We start from the raw sequence: 15,320 nt of genomic DNA, 5'->3' as shown, positions 1-15,320 counted from the left end.
GGTCTTCAGTTTGTGAAGCTGAGTGTGAGCTTTGGCTGACACAGGGGCTGTTGGTGCAGTGCAGATTGCTTCTGGGGTTCTTGTGGATCTGAGTTCTACCTGTTACTAATACCTTAACCTTGGGCCTCTGACCTTGGCCTACCACATAGCCCAGATGTTTCTGTATTTTCATGAATTGGATCCTGAAATGCTGAAGAGAACAAGAGCTAGTGAGCGTGACGTGCATTTGTTACATGTCACATGTCACGTGTGTCATGGGCAGGTCCCTCTGCCCAGCCCCTCTCTGTGGTCATTTTTATTAGCTTGGCTAATGTGCACCTTTTTCTTTTTAATGAGAAGTCTGCAGCTGATACCTTGACCCAGAGTGCATCATAACACTATTATAGTCGTTTGGTTAATTCAGAGTTTCCTTAACTGAAATTGTTCTGTCAAATGTCACTTTGCATGATTCCTTTGGAGTCAGCTGAAATTCAGAAAATGGTATTACGAGCCAAAATGTCAGTTTTTTTCTCGTGTTGAAAACAGGTTAGGCCACTTTTATGGGTTGGACATAAATTGATGCTTCAGAAAATCTTTGTGTCACCAGGAGCGAAGACTAAGATTGTGTCTGCGAAATCAAGTTTAAGTCTGGATGGAGTCAGTTTTTTCCTTTTTAAAAATAAAAGTGGCTTGACCTAACTTGGATGAAGCTTGATGTCATGGAATTGTCTGAATTTCTGTTTATCCAAGGGCTCACTTCCTTTTCCCTTCCACATTGTAGTGTTATTGATATTTTTAGCATTTTGGTTTTGTTCATCACCTTTATTTTGGCTTTGTTTCTTAGTTTAACACTTTAAATTCCTTTGTATAACAACTGATGCAATTTGTGATTGGATATTCGATTTTCCCTACAGGTGACATTAAGACCATTGGTAAATTTTTTCCTTTTGCAGTACTGGCGTTTGAACTCAGGATCAGGGCCTCACACTTGCTAGGTGAGCCACTCCGCCAGCCCTTTTGTGTGATGGTTTTTTTGAGAGAGGGTCTTGTGAACTATTTTTCCGGGGCTGGTTTTGAACCCTGATCATCCTGATTTCCGCCTCCTTAGTAGCTAGGATTACAGATGTGAGCAACCCACTCCTGGATGCGATTGGTAAAATTTGTATGAGACCTGTAGATTAGAGAATAGCACAGTTTCCATGTTAATTATTTGATTGTTAATACTTATACACTGAAATATTTAGGGGCAAAGAGGCATTGCCCCTTTTTATTCTCTCCCTTTTTTTTTTCAGCATTGGGGTTTGAACCCAGGGCCTCACATTTGCTAGGCAGGCGCTTGGCCACTTGAGCCACTTTGCCAGCCACCTATTCTCAACTTCTTCAAAAATTTTCAATTCAAGGAAACTATATATTTATACACACATATTTATATAAATGATAAACCAAGTGTGTTCATAGCTCTTTAGTAGTAAATTGTTCTTTGTATTATTGCTCTGAAGACTTGAAACATCCCCTGGCTGTGGGCCAGCCGTGTATTCCTACTTTAATCTGATAAAAAGACCCATTTTGCCTTAACTCCACTCTTCTCACATGTCCGCTGAAGCTGTGCTGTAGGCGTGGACCATGCCCAGGTGTAGCAAACATGATTCTTACAGAGTTTCAGGTACTAATTACTGTGGAATCAGCGCAGGTTGTTAGTGCCTACGAGCAACTGTGCATTTGCATAGGAAAAGTCTGCACATTTGCAGCTTATGAAAGGACCATTAAACCCCAGGCTTGGGAGATTCACGCCTTTATCCTTTCCCTGTTTAGTTGGTTTCATCTGTAAATGAGATATAATGGGAAATACACTGCTTGTTTCCCCCTGACTCCAGCACAGGAAAGTTAGAATGGAGGATCATCTGTGAGCACTTTGAAACCTAAAGTTTTCTTACACAATTCTGTTGTCTAGAGTTGTGATATTTGCTTGTTTTAAAATTGCTTGTAAAACATCTGTTGAATAAAGAGGGGAATGGACTGAGACTTAGGAATTTTGGGTGAGGATGGGCCAGTTTCTGAGAGCAGCCCTGCGTTCCCTTGGTGGCCTTGCCCTGTCGGACAATGGGATGAACTCTTGGGACTTGAGGTCAGTTCAGGTGTTTGCTTCAGTGTCCACCTGGCTGCTGTTCCTAGGTGAGCCATAGTTCGGTTCCTCTTGGAGTCTAGGGCTAATGGGGTGTCCTGATGGAGGTCTGTGCTGCCAGCCATTTCACCTCTTCCGAGGGACTTTGTTTTCTTTGTAAGAAACCCTGGTTCTGTTTGTCACATTTGTTTGTGTATTTCATTTATTTTGAGATAGGGCCTAGCTGTGTAGCCTAGGCTGGCCTCAAATTTGAGATCCTCCTGCCCCAGCCTCCCAAATCCTGGCTTGTTTGTCACTTGTCTGTGCCCTGATCCATCAGGTAGCTGCTCTTTATGAATGGGACAGGCTCAGCTCTCACACTGCCAGGCCGGGCAGAGGTCAGCACACAGGGCTTCTTTCCTGTGATTGACTGCAGGTGGGCTGCTCAGAGAGGCCCAGACTGAACAGGTGCCAAGGGTTTCATAAACTTGACCCTGATGACATTTTAATCCTGGCTTGTCTGGATTGTAATAAGAGAATGCAAAGAGCAAATTAAGGAAGATTCGGGCTGTGAAAGGGCTGTGGAGGCATCCAGGTTTCCTGAGTGGTGGGTTTTACCTGCCCTTCTGTTCTTGGCTGGGCTGGCTCTGCCCATCTGCAGTCACGCCTGCTCAATTAGGAGAAAGCACAGAATCCTGCCTTCAGTGAGCAGAGGTGAAGCCTGTCACCCTGGGTTCTCCCACTTAACTCGAGCACATTCGTTCCTTCACTCATTTATGCCTCGGTTACTTCATTTGTGAAGGGGGCCAATATGAACCTTATGGGTTGCTGTGAGGATTCAGTTAAAAGACTTAGTATTACCTGGGTGCTTGCTGGTGGCTCACACCTGTAATCCTAGCTGTGTGAGAGGCTGAGATCTGGAGGATTGGGCTTCAAGGCCAGCCTGGGCAAGAAGTAAGCAAGAATTCATCCCAAGCAGTAGCTGGATGTAGTGGCATACATCTGCCATCCCCGCTACAGCGAGGAGGGTAAAATAGGAGGATCATATCCAGGCTGGCTTGGGCAAAAAGTGAGACCCCCGTCTCCAAAATAACCAGAGATAAAGGGCTCGAGGTGTAGCTCAAGAGGTAGAACGTCTGCCTAGCAAGTGTGAAGTCCTGAGTTCAGATCCTAGTACTGCATTCCCCCACCCATGAGAGTCAGTAGACTGGGGGCAGTGCCTGACATAGTAAGTACTATGTGAATGCCAAGAAGGAAGTAAAACTGGAGTAGCATGCGTGCTCTGCTTTCTGCCCAGATCTGGGAAGATGGCTTCTGCACACAATGTTTTCTTTCTCCTGTCCTGTGTTTTGGTGTAAAGTTGATACTATTTGTTTTGCATCATCTAAGGACCATGTTACTTGTTCTCAGAAGCTGTGACTTCACGCTTTGTGATGTGTGTAATAAACTTGTCTTAACCACTGATTTAAAAAATATCTCCTCAAAGATGGCCCGTGAGTGTTCTGATGCTCACATAGGCGGTCCAGTTACTCCAGGGGCTCCTCAGCACTTGGGAGTACTGGTGTTTTTTATTTCAGCCATTTTAGCAAGTGTGTGGTGTCCCACTATGGTGTAATTTGTAATTCTGTAATAGCAGAGGATGCTGAACATCTGCTCACTTGCTTGCTTGCCATCTGGATGTCCCCTTTGTCAAGTGTCTGCTGTCTTTTGTCTGTTTTTTTAAAGTGGATTTTAATTGGGTTGTTTGTTTTCTTACTGGTGAGTTTTGAGTGCTTTTTTCTGAGCATACTTCATATTTTTTGACGAATTGGTCCATTTCGTATCAACTGTGGAATTTTTGCGTGTAGTTGCTTGTGTTATTTCTTGTTATCATTCTCATGTCTGTGAGGTCTGTAGTGATGTCCCCTTTTTTCTTTTCTTGATATTGATAATATATTCTTTTTCTTTTTGTTAGTCTTGCCTAGAGATTTATCCATTTATTGACTTTTCTAAGAACTATCATTTTGGTACATTTATGGTGTTTATTTTTTCATTTTTATTTTAATTGATTTTTTGCTCTAATAATTTTTATTCTGCTTTTTTGTGTTTAACTGCCTATTAGTTTCTTAAGGTGGATGCTTAAATTATGAAATTAGTTCTTCTTGTCTAATAAAAACATTTAGTGAGCCAGGTGTGGCGGTACATGCCTGTAATCCCAGCAGTTGGGAGGCTGTAGGATTGTGATTTTTGAGGCCATCTTGGTCTACACAATGACATGTGTCCAACACCCTTCCTCCCAAACTTTAGTGTTACAAGTTTCCCTCCAAGTACTGCTTTTGTTGCCCTCACCATTTTTTTCTTTTTTTGGTGGGACTGGGGTTTTGAACTCAGGCCTTTGTGCTTGCAAAGTAGGCACTCTACTGCTTGAGCCACACCTCCAGTCCTTTTTGCTCTGGTTATTTTGGAGATGGGGTCTTGTGAACTTTTGCCCAGGCTGAACTCAAACCTCGATCCTTGATCCTCCCGATCCCAGCCTCCCAAGTAGCTAGGATTACAGATGTGAGCTGCTGGCACCCAGCTGCCTTCACAAATTTTGATATGTTGCATTTTTATTTTAGTTCAGGTCAAAATACTTGATTTCCTTTGACACTTTCTCTCTGATCTAGAAGTGTGTTAATGTCCAGGTGTTTGGAAATTTTCCTTTCATCTTTGTGTTAAGGATTTCTAGTTTGATTCTATTGTGGTCAGACAAGTTACTTTGTAGTATTTTACCTTTAGTTTTGTTAAGCATTGTTGGATGACTTTGGATGTGTTCTGTCTTGGTGAATGTTCCATGTGAACTTGAAAAGAATGTGTATTTGGTTACCCATTGGGTAAATTGTTTTATAAATGTCAATTAGACTCAACTAGTCAAGGATGGTGTGCAGTTCTATATCCTGGTTGATATTTTTCAAATTTTATTGTAAAAATTTGGAAAGAAAATACACCTCTGGCTCATAGTAACTCATTTGTATTCAGATTTTGTCCTGAATTTGTGTTTCTTTACATACTGCCTTATTTTTATACTTAATTTTCCTGAATATCACTGTATGAAGTCAGTCAAGCGATGAGTCATAGGAATTGACATTTGTTCATGTTTTGGTAAGCGTATGAACAGTTCAGGATGGGGCACTGTTAATTTCATTTTATGAGGTACTCCATCTGGCACCTCCCATTGTTTTAGGTAAATAATGGAGAACTGGCTTCAGAGCCACCTGGATATGCTTTGCCAGACCCTTAACTGACTCCAATTCAGACATACTGGAAATCCGTTATTTACCTCTAGTGAAGATGGAGATGAGGAAGTGCATGTGGGATATAATGATGGGAGGGTGGTGACCAGAGAGGTCCCGAGACCATGCTCGCTCATTAAGAGTGCCAAGTAGACTGTCATTGGTGAGATCCCAACAGGTATGGCACAGGCACCATTACACAATCGAGGCTCACCCACATCCTTTGAAGATGTGGAGATTTACTTGTGTCCCCCAAGGCTTCTACTCCTGGTTTGGATCTGCAAAGTCTTCTGTATTTTGAGCCTGTGTGGGACAGGGTAGAGGAGGGGCTGATAGAGGCTTTGGAGTGCGCGTTGGCTCTGACACAGCCGAAGTTCCTGGGCTGGCCTGGCCCTGGTCTGCTTGTGCTGGTAGGTAATAGCTTGCTCGCTTCCTTTTTCTCTCCACCAGGTTGTGAGTGACCCAGACCGTGCTTTCTAAAGGGGGCTGTGAGAAATTGGCTCCTGTAGTGTTGGTGCTAAAATGCCCTGACCGCTCATGTGTGAGGCCCAGATAGAGCTACGGCACATATATGGGTGTTCACTGTGTCTGCTGGGCTAAAATTTCATTCCATAAGGGGGAAAGGAGAGGGCACCAAGGGAGGAAGAGGATCAGAATACATTAGATATATGTATATGACAACAGCATAATGAAATCCACCAAACACTGTTTATAAACGCAGGGGAGGAGGGAGGAGGGTTAAGGGAATATAATAGAGGGACAGACTGTATCTGTCTATGGCATTGTCACAAGGAAGCGCCCTTATGCTATTAATGTATGCTGATAAAAATAGTAAAAAAAATCATAAGGGGGTGCTTTGGGAAAACATAAGGGGGTGCTTTGGGAAAAAGAAATCTAAGGAGGCTCTGTAGGGGATAAAACGTTGAGAAATGTTGCTTTAAACTGAGGATGCCAAGAGAGGCACCAGGCAGAGGGACAGCTTGGAGTAGAACTGTTTTAATGGCTGTGAAGGTGGTGTTACTGAATTTTATTACAAGAAGATAATTTTATCCAGAGACCTTGGGCTGGTGGAGTAGTAGAGTGTTTGCTTTGCAAGCCTGAGGCCCTGAGATCAAACCCCAGTCCCACCAAAAAAAAAAAAAAAAAAAGCAAATGCAAATACAGAGAGATTCAGTGACTATAGAACAAAAGTAAGTAAGACTAAGTTGAATCATGGAGAAGTCAGGCTCTTGCCGTCTGGGAGGTTCATTAAGTAATACAGGAAGGAACTTTGACATAATGAGAATTTCCTTCTGCATAGAGTCCTTTGGGCAAGGTCCTGTGGTTGCGAGGTGTAAGCCAGGTGTCTTCCAGAGGTGGTGTCTCTGGATAGGGTGTGAGCCTTCCAGTCTCCTTTCTCCCATCATTTGGACAGTCAGCAGCAGGGACTGCTGCATACACAGTGCATGGTAATACCATGGAGTCAGTGCAGAGTCACCAGAAACTGCCTCGGTAATACCACCATTACTATGTGAGAGAATGCCCTTGTTCTTGGAAAACACATAATGAAATATTTATGGAGAGAAAGCATTGCCTACAAAGCATTCTCAAACAGCTCTAGAAAGCCTGGTGTAAGGAGAGGGAATGGGAAGTGGCGGGAGGTGGGGGAAGAAAGAAGGGAGGGAGATGTGCTGAAACATGGGTGGTTATGAATCCGAGTGAAGGGGCACAGAGGAGTCCTTTGTGACATTTTTGCAGCTCCTTTGTAAGTCTGAAACATTTCCACGTTCAAAGAGAAGAGGGACACCAGAAAACACTGGCTCCTTGGAGAGTCCTGTAATGTTAGTTGAAGGTGCCTGGCAGAAGGGAAATGTTTTAGCATTAGATCTGAGTCCTGGCACATAGTAGGGCCTCAACAAATACTTGTTTAATGAGTGAAATCAAAGTGGCAGTGACTTTGGAGCTGGCTTTTCCCATGATGCGTGTCTTGTACCCAGAGGGCATGCGTTTGCTACCCCAGACCCACCCATCCTGCCTCCGTGGACTGTGTGAAAGTCACCAGGTGAGAAGGTTTGGTCCAGGGTCCTCACACTGCAGCTAGTGTGATGCAGGTACTGGAGGCGGACTGTAGACTTATTGCCTATGAAGGCAGCCAGGGATCCAGCAGAACACTGATGATGACTCCCCGCTGTGGGCTACCCTTACTCCCAAAAGTAACTTTTAATGTGGTAAAATGTACATAGCATAAAACTTGTCATTTCAAGCACTTTTAATTGATAGCTGGTGGCATTAAGTACACACACACTGTTGTGAAGTCACTGTCACCATCCACCTTCAGAATCAGCCCAGAGTGACATCTGCACCCATTGCACAACTTTCTTGTCATTACTATTTGCTTAGTAACCATTTATTCAGCATCATCACACATGTCATCTTATGTAACACTAGCTTACAGGATCCCCAATTCAAACTTGGTGGCACTTAAATTAGAGAACTTGCTTGAATGTAAGTTTTTATGTTTGAGGCAGGGTCTTGCTGGGTAGCCCAAGCTGGCCTCAAACTCACGACCCTTCTGCCTCAGTTAAATTTAATTCATAACAATGATCTTGAAAGGGAAGCTGTAGAAGCTTCACAAATGGGAACATCTGCCGGTATACCTGCGTTCCCATAAGGATGTAACTTTCCCACTGTAATTCATACAATTTGAGGTGAAATGTAAGAGCAATGAAGCTTCTTTTTCATTTCTTAACTTTATGGAGTCATAATTAATGGACAGATGTACTTATTTTCAAGCCAAGTGTGGGGTACTTGCCTGTAATTCCAGTGAGAGGCTGAGGCAGGAGGATCACAAGTATTCTGTCTCAGAAACCAAAAACCAAAATAAATCCTTGTTTTCAGTGTGTAGTCTGAAACTTTTTTTCCCCTTCCTGTACTGAGGACTGAACTCAGGGCCTTGAGCTTGCCAGGAAGAACTCTGACACTTGAGCCACACCCTCCAGTCCTTTTGCTTTTAGTTGTTTTTTGCCTGGACCAGCGGGACCTTGATCCTTCCACGTCTACCTTCTGAGTAGCTGGGATTAGAGGTGTATGCTTCTGCACCTAACCTTTTGGGATTTTTAAAAATACGCGTCCATTTTCTCCTTTTTTTTTGGGTTATTGTCTCTTTCAGTGACATGTTCTGGCTATGAAAGTTATGCTCCTTATAGAAAAAATTGGAAATTCAGAGAAGATCAAAGAAAACCAAAAATGTATTAGTAATTCTCCTGTATTCCTCACAACATTGTTAATACTCTCTTTCTTTCTCTCTAATGGATTTTACCTTTTAGAGCAGTTTTAGGCTCATAGCAAAAATGGGCAGAAAGTAGAGTTCCCACGTGTCCTTTGCCCTAATACATGCAGAGTCTTTCACTACATTTTAAAATTTAAAAATAGCATTGCCTGCTAAAATAAAATTCGGAGGACTGGTGGTGGAGTGCCCGTCTGGCATCTCAAGGTCCTAGATTTGATCCCTAATCCCACTAAATAAACAAATGAATTAAATGCAGAGATGCCACTCTGCTCCTGGAACCTCCTGGCCACTGCAGATCCCTCCACCCAGGCTTTCCTTCCAGGAGGACAGCCATGGGCTCCCGTCTGCTTACTGGGTGCTCAGTGTTTGTCAAACCACTGAGTGGATTTGCACAGCTTCAGAGCTTGTTTTGTTGTATCCTTGCTTAGAGGAATACTTTATGGGGTGGGTTGCTCATGAAGTTCCTAGAGTGACTCTGGCAAGAGAAAATGATGCGTCTGTGGCTTCCTGAGTAAACACTGACAGGGAGGCCCGAGAGAACGCATATGGACTGAAATGCGCAGGGTGTGCTGTAACCCTTGGTTGGTTGAGTTTTTGGACCTTGGAATCTGTTTTCCCTTTGAAAGGTGGAATAATGATCCATGAGAATGGTTTTGTGTGTAAGAGAGACCATGGTCATTGTCTGTTAGGTCTGGGCAACTCTGTGGTGGGGGACATAGGAGCAACGTGGCTGATGCCCTTGAGGGAGAAGTTGGCCACACAGTCTCTGGTGACAGTTCCCAGGGGTTCAGGAAGTTTAGGAGGCACTTAATTTGGTTTCCAAGCTGGTGAAAGGGGAGACAGTCTCCCACTCTTACTTGGAAATGGATGCTTTTTTTTTTGAATGTGAAATTTTATTACTGTGTTTTCATCATCAAAATTTATGATCTTGGTCTTTCCTTCTTGCCTTTGTAAAGGGCCAAAAGAGACACGATGGCTACTTTAACACCCTGGGACTCCAGGGATATCACCAAGCATGATCTTTTCGACCAAATCCAGCAAGCAGAACTTCGTTTTCCTCAATAGAGTTCAAGCAACCATGATTGGGTACGAAAGCTGTGATTTTCTTGCCAGGAAATGCATGCTTTAAGCTGGGAAGCTTGCCTTATGTAAACTTGCTGGCAGCCTTAGGGTGTCCAGTCAGCCTGGCTTTCTCATATAGGTCACTTGGATCTGAATAAAGAATTTGGCCCGGTGACAAAATATTTAAACTCCCGATTGCATATCATTTATGGTCCTAATTGGTGCACATGTTCCTGTTACTGGAAATGAGACTGAACGCAGAGCTCTGGTTTGTGTAATTTTGCAGTATATTAATGAATGCAGTGAGGGTAGCAGAAGGTCTCAATGACAAACGGGTGTGGCTGGTGCTAGGCTCATTTTGGGTGATTCCTCTGGCATCCGGGGGTACAGGGAAGAGGTGCTTTTAGGGAATGCTGATCAGTGTTCAGGATGGGGACTCTGAAGAGCCCCTGGTCTTAAGTTGCTTTTTGTTCATAGAAGTTTTTTTCGTGTGTCATTCCTTAAGCATTCAGCAGGCACTGTGCACCTCCTTTTCTCAGGGGCTTTGGAAGAACAGTCTTCCTGTGGAATTCATGGGACCTCTGAGGCAGTTGTATTTTCCTGATAGCAGCTTTCATTCTCTGCTTGTAAGAGAACCTGATTTTAAGTAGCAGAGTGGCCACATGTCACAATCCAGGAATAACCCTGGCATTATTCCTATATCCTTTTTCTGGAATCATTTTCCAAAATAAATCAAAATAACTACAAAGTCAAGGGAGGAGAAAGGAACATTTCCCTTCCTAGGGCATTGAGAGGGTGGTGGTAGAAGACCTCAGATGAACTTTATTTCACAAGTTAGGAAATGGTCCCAAAGAGGGTTAGTTTCTACCTAGAATGTGTGACAGAGTTAGAACGGGAAACCCGATCTGTCCTCCTCAGACAGTGTTGGAAAAACTCCAGCAAGGTGATGCTAAAAACCATCCTTTTGCCTTGTGGTTTTGTTAATAACAGAGAATACTCCTGGCTTCATTTTATCTGGCTGCTGCCCTAAGACTCATCTGACGATCTGGTTTATTTATTAGCTGTTTTGAGTGATGGCGAAGGCTTCAGAATGTGCAGAGAGCTTTTCTGGAAGCCTCATTCTGGAATATTAAAAGATTGCATTTGGGATAGCTTATCTCTGACTCCGATGCTAATTTTCTTAGATATACAGCAAAGAGAACTGTGCTTAGTGGAAGCTTTCGTAGGCCAAAGTTGCCTTTATTTTTTAGGTGGGGAGTAAAGAAGCATGTTTTAGGACTGCTTGTAATCTGTCAGTCAATAGCACACTGCTCACTATGCTGTCAAAATAGAAGGCAGCCTCTAACATCAGGAAGGTACCTGCTAACCGTCATGGGCTGCGTCTTTAGGGCAGAGCTTCTCATTGCTTGGGGTCAGTTCTTGCTGGACCTTGGCTTGTCGGTGAGCGTGGTGTGTTTACATCGTCCTACGTGCCTTCCTTCTTGAGAACTGCCACTTTGGAGCACTGTGTCTTTAAGACCCTGACTCTTTACAGGTGGTGTTGACCTTTGGGATGCACTGATGGACTTTTCCTTGTACTCCAATACTCTTTAATTTAATGGAGGGTCGGGGTGTCCTTTGTAAACAAGCTGTACTTCTTTGAAAGGAAGTAATTCCCACTCTGCTCTTGTAGTGTGAAAGCAGCCATGGACCATATGCAAACAGACAGGTGCGACTGTGTTCCAATAAAACCCTCCTTACAGAAGCGAGTGCTGGGCTGGATTTGGCTCATGAGCCTTTGCTGAGGAATCCCTAGCTTAGTGACTTTTCAGAAAACAAGACTAAAATATCCTTGGTTGTATAGGTAATGAAGAAGAAAAAATCTGGTTCTCAAACATCTCAGGTAAGATTTGGCATTCACGGAAAGATGCTTTTGTATTATTAAAAAGTTGATCTGACAAAATTAAGAGTTCTTTTGTGGAAAAAAAATGGTCCTTCATCCACCACTTAGTACAACGGTTGTCCGTTTTTGTTCATTTCTTTTGAGTCCTGCCTTCTTTCAAATGCATTTTTTTTTTTGACAGTACTGGCGTTTGAACTCAGGGCCTCATGCTCGTTGGGCAGGTGTTCCACCACTTGAGCCATGCTACCAGCCCTGATTTGTGTTGGGTATTTTTGAGATAGGGTCTCACAAACTATTTGCTGGGGCTGGTTTTGAACCTTGATCCTTCTCATCTCTGCCTCCCAAGTAGCTAGGATTACAGGTGTGAGCCACCAGTGCTGACTTCATGTACATTTTTGTGAAATCTTGATGTATGTACATATAGTTGGTATTAAAAGCATAATGCACCCACATGCCTGACAATTGTTAGTACATCAGAATCTGGCGAGGCCTAAAATATAACAAAACTAGATCTGGCAGGGAAGGTATTTTTAAGCACTAATTTGTGAGGTGCACTGTCCTTTTGGGAAGTTTTTATGTTTTTAGTAAGAGAGTTAATAATTCACTTGTTACTTCAGCCCTGCAAAATAGCAGCACCCAGAGCTCTGACTATTGGTAGAAATCAGGCCAGGGCTAAAGTAAACCAGGTAGTTGGCTATGCAGGGACCAATCTATGATCGGAGCCAAAGTCACGCTTCAGCTCTGTGCTGACTTGGTGGTCACCAGGGTATCATAGTAGCTTGAGTTTCTTTGCCCTTCCTTGAAAATGGTCACTAAGGCTAAAGCATAGCAGATGCTTAATTTTTTTCTCCCTTCTTAGCTGGTGCACACACAACAAACCAAGAAGCAAGTGACCATATGACTGTATACAATGATACTCTAAAAGATGAATTTTTCAAATAGGACTTCCCAAATATGTAGATTAGTAATGGCAAGGCTCCCCACCCTTTTTTTTTTTTTTTTTTATAGCAGTGCTGCCATACCTGAACATATTTTGAAGACACTTTTTTGGAATTGCCTTCAGAACAAGTTAGAAGCCACTGCAGAAATGAAGCCTGTGTGCTTTGTCATCTTTCCTAACAGTGGTATTAGCCAGCCTCTGCACCTTGACTGCACCGTGGGCTGCCTCGCTTTCAACTGTTGCCATGTCTCCTGGTCATGCTCAGAGGAGGAGGATTTTTCTCATCTGAGCACAAGGTCATAGGTAATGTCAATAAGCCAGGAGCACCAGGCACTGTAGCTCATGCCTATAATCCTAGTTACTCAGGAGGCAGAGATCAGGAGGATCATGGTTTGGAGCCAGCTGGGGCAAATAGTACTTGAGATCCTGTCTTAAAAAAACTCATCACAAAGAAAAGGGCTGGTGAAATGACTCAAGGTTTAGCCCCTCAGTTCAAACCCTAGTACCGAAGGGCGGGGGAAGCCAGGTTTTTCTTTGGAGGGAACAAAAAATTTGTTTTATGTTAAGTTGTGATTGTTGAAAAACAATTGATGTCTCTCTCTCTTTTTTTTTTTTTTTTGCGGTACTGGGGCTTGAACTCAGGGCCTTCACCTTTAGCTACTCTGCCAGCCCTATTTTTGTGATGGGTTTTTTTGAGATAGAGTCTCTTGAACTATTTGCCTGGGCTGGCTTCGAACCTCGATCCTTCTGATCTCTGCCTCCTGAGTAGCTAGGATTACAGGTGTGAGCCACTGGTGCCCAGCCAATTCATGTCTTTGTGTCTCACTAGAGTGTCCCAAGACCATAATGCCAGCATTGTTTTTGTCATTCTTTCATGAGAAGACTACCTGATTACCTATTTATTTAAATCTCACTCTAGGGAGTGAGGCCAGAGACCTTCCTGAGGTCGCTGTTCCTGTTCCCTCGACACTTGAAAGGCTATTTTGGGCTTGCTTTTCTGGGAGACACTGCAAATATTGATAGGCCCTGAGGGACTGGTCTCCCTACTGCCTGTCCTCCCTCTTATCGGGAAGGTGGGACGCTTCTGTCCTGCCTTGGGGAGGTTTCTGTATGGCAGGTGTCTGTGTTGGCTCCTGACTTTGGAAGCAGGTTGGAGCCCTTCAGAACGCATCTTGGTTAGGACCTTCATTACAGACAGATGGTTCCTTGAGCAGTCTGAGCAGGTTGGGATTTATTAGAAGGTTGTTTGGTATTCTGAGAAGAACCACGCTGAATGCTGCATGGTGAGGAGTAACACAGCCTGTCCCCAACCAGCTTATAGCCATAGCATGGTTCTAACTTACTTCCACCTTGGGACCTGTGACACTAGAGGCAGAACATTGAAACATTGGCCACAGCTGCTCTGAGGAGTCAAACATGCCTGTCACCATCCTGCTGTAAGTGTGGCCCTCCAGTTTGTCCTGCTTCCTATTGTTCCTCCATTTTTCCAGTCTTGCATGGATATGTCTGCTTGGAAGAATTTAGCTTTAAGAGAGTCAGTGAAATGGAGTTTTTAGCTTTCAAGCTTTTGTAAACTAGGAACATGGGCTAGAAAGCTGTTTGTGGTGCTGAATGGGTTCCTTTGTGTTGTTTGTGGTTGTAGGTGTGTGTACTTGGAGGCTGGGTAGCGTGTAGAGTTTCCTTGTAGTGAAAGGAAGAGATGAAGAGGGCTGAGTATAGGAGACTCCACAGGCTACTGAGGAAGACGGGTCAGTTCAAGTGCCAGTGCTGTCACCAGGAGTGTGGAATTGCTGGATCAGAGAGGCTGCCAGGCTGTGCCTGTGCCATTGGTGTGGCTCTGACCTTAGTAAGAGGGAAGAAGTGCTGGGTGACAGGCTCTTTTTTTTCAGTGTGGTGTAGGACATGGGAAGCTGCAGAAACTAGGCACGTTTCTCAGGTAAATTTCTGCTATCTGTACGATGGCGTTATGCCTCCTTGCCCCAGGGAGGTTGTGATCATCCAGTGCACACTCCTAATGTGCGATGGCTGCCCAATGGATTATCACCATTATTTACGCGCTAAGCGGCCATCAACCTCTGCCATTTTCTGAGGAGCTTATAGCTAACTTAAATCCCAGTGGATGCCAGTAATTTCTGTGATTTTTCTTAGCAGTTAACTTATCTTTTTCATTCTGTTTGACTTTCTTTCCCCCTTTAACATTGTATTATGAAAAATTCCAAACACACAGAAATGTCCAAAGTATTGCACAGTGACCACACATGTATCTACAGCCTTGACTCTAACTGACATCTATTATACTTGCTTTACCACATGTCTCCCTATAGATCCCTCCCTCCATCAGCCCATTTTATTTTACATTTCAGAGTAAGCTGGACTGGAGATCTGGCTCGAGCAGTAGAGCTCCTGCTTTGCAAGTGCAAAGCCCAGAGTTCCACCAAAAAAAAAAAAAAAAAAAAAAAAAGGGCTGGAAGTGTGACTCAAATGGTAGAGTGCCTGCCTAGCAAGCATGAAGCCCTGAGTTCAAACCCCAGTTCTGCAAAACAAGCAAACAAAATAAATCCTAAAAACAAAGTAAATTGGTGACATCAGTGTACCTCGCAAATAGTTCATGAATGTCATTAGCAATATTTATTTACATTTTTCCCCCTTGATGTAGTATTTCACAGTGACGTGCACAAATTTTAAGTATGCATTTCCTGAGTTTTTACAACCGCACGTACCTTTTTCCCAAACCCTCATCCAGGGGTAGAATATTACCGTCTCCCCAGAATGTGGTCTTGTGACCCCTATCCCACACCACCCTAGGTGATCACCATCTCTCTTTTCCTGCCCTCTTT

At 43.6% G+C, this 15,320-nt stretch overlaps 1 protein-coding gene across 5 annotated transcripts in view; it reads left to right on the top strand.

The window, feature by feature from the left end:
- Positions 1-15,320, top strand: part of Osbpl10 (oxysterol binding protein like 10) — a 293,428-nt gene that overhangs the window by 13,790 nt on the left and 264,318 nt on the right. The window contains exon 1 of one of the 5 annotated variants that reach the window (XM_020181729.2): positions 7,009-9,685. The exons of the other annotated variants lie outside the window; for them this stretch is intronic. Coding sequence (XP_020037318.1) covers positions 9,615-9,685 — 71 coding nt within the window. The 5' untranslated portion in view covers positions 7,009-9,614. Of the gene's footprint in view, positions 1-7,008; positions 9,686-15,320 lie in introns of those variants that run through there. 5 annotated transcript variants of the gene reach the window in all.

This window comes from Castor canadensis, chromosome 5, assembly GCF_047511655.1.
Source record: "Castor canadensis chromosome 5, mCasCan1.hap1v2, whole genome shotgun sequence".
In the NCBI taxonomy this organism is placed as follows: Eukaryota; Metazoa; Chordata; class Mammalia; order Rodentia; family Castoridae; genus Castor; species Castor canadensis.
Note: the sequence above shows the minus strand (reverse complement) of the source record. Positions and strands in the feature narration are given on the sequence as shown.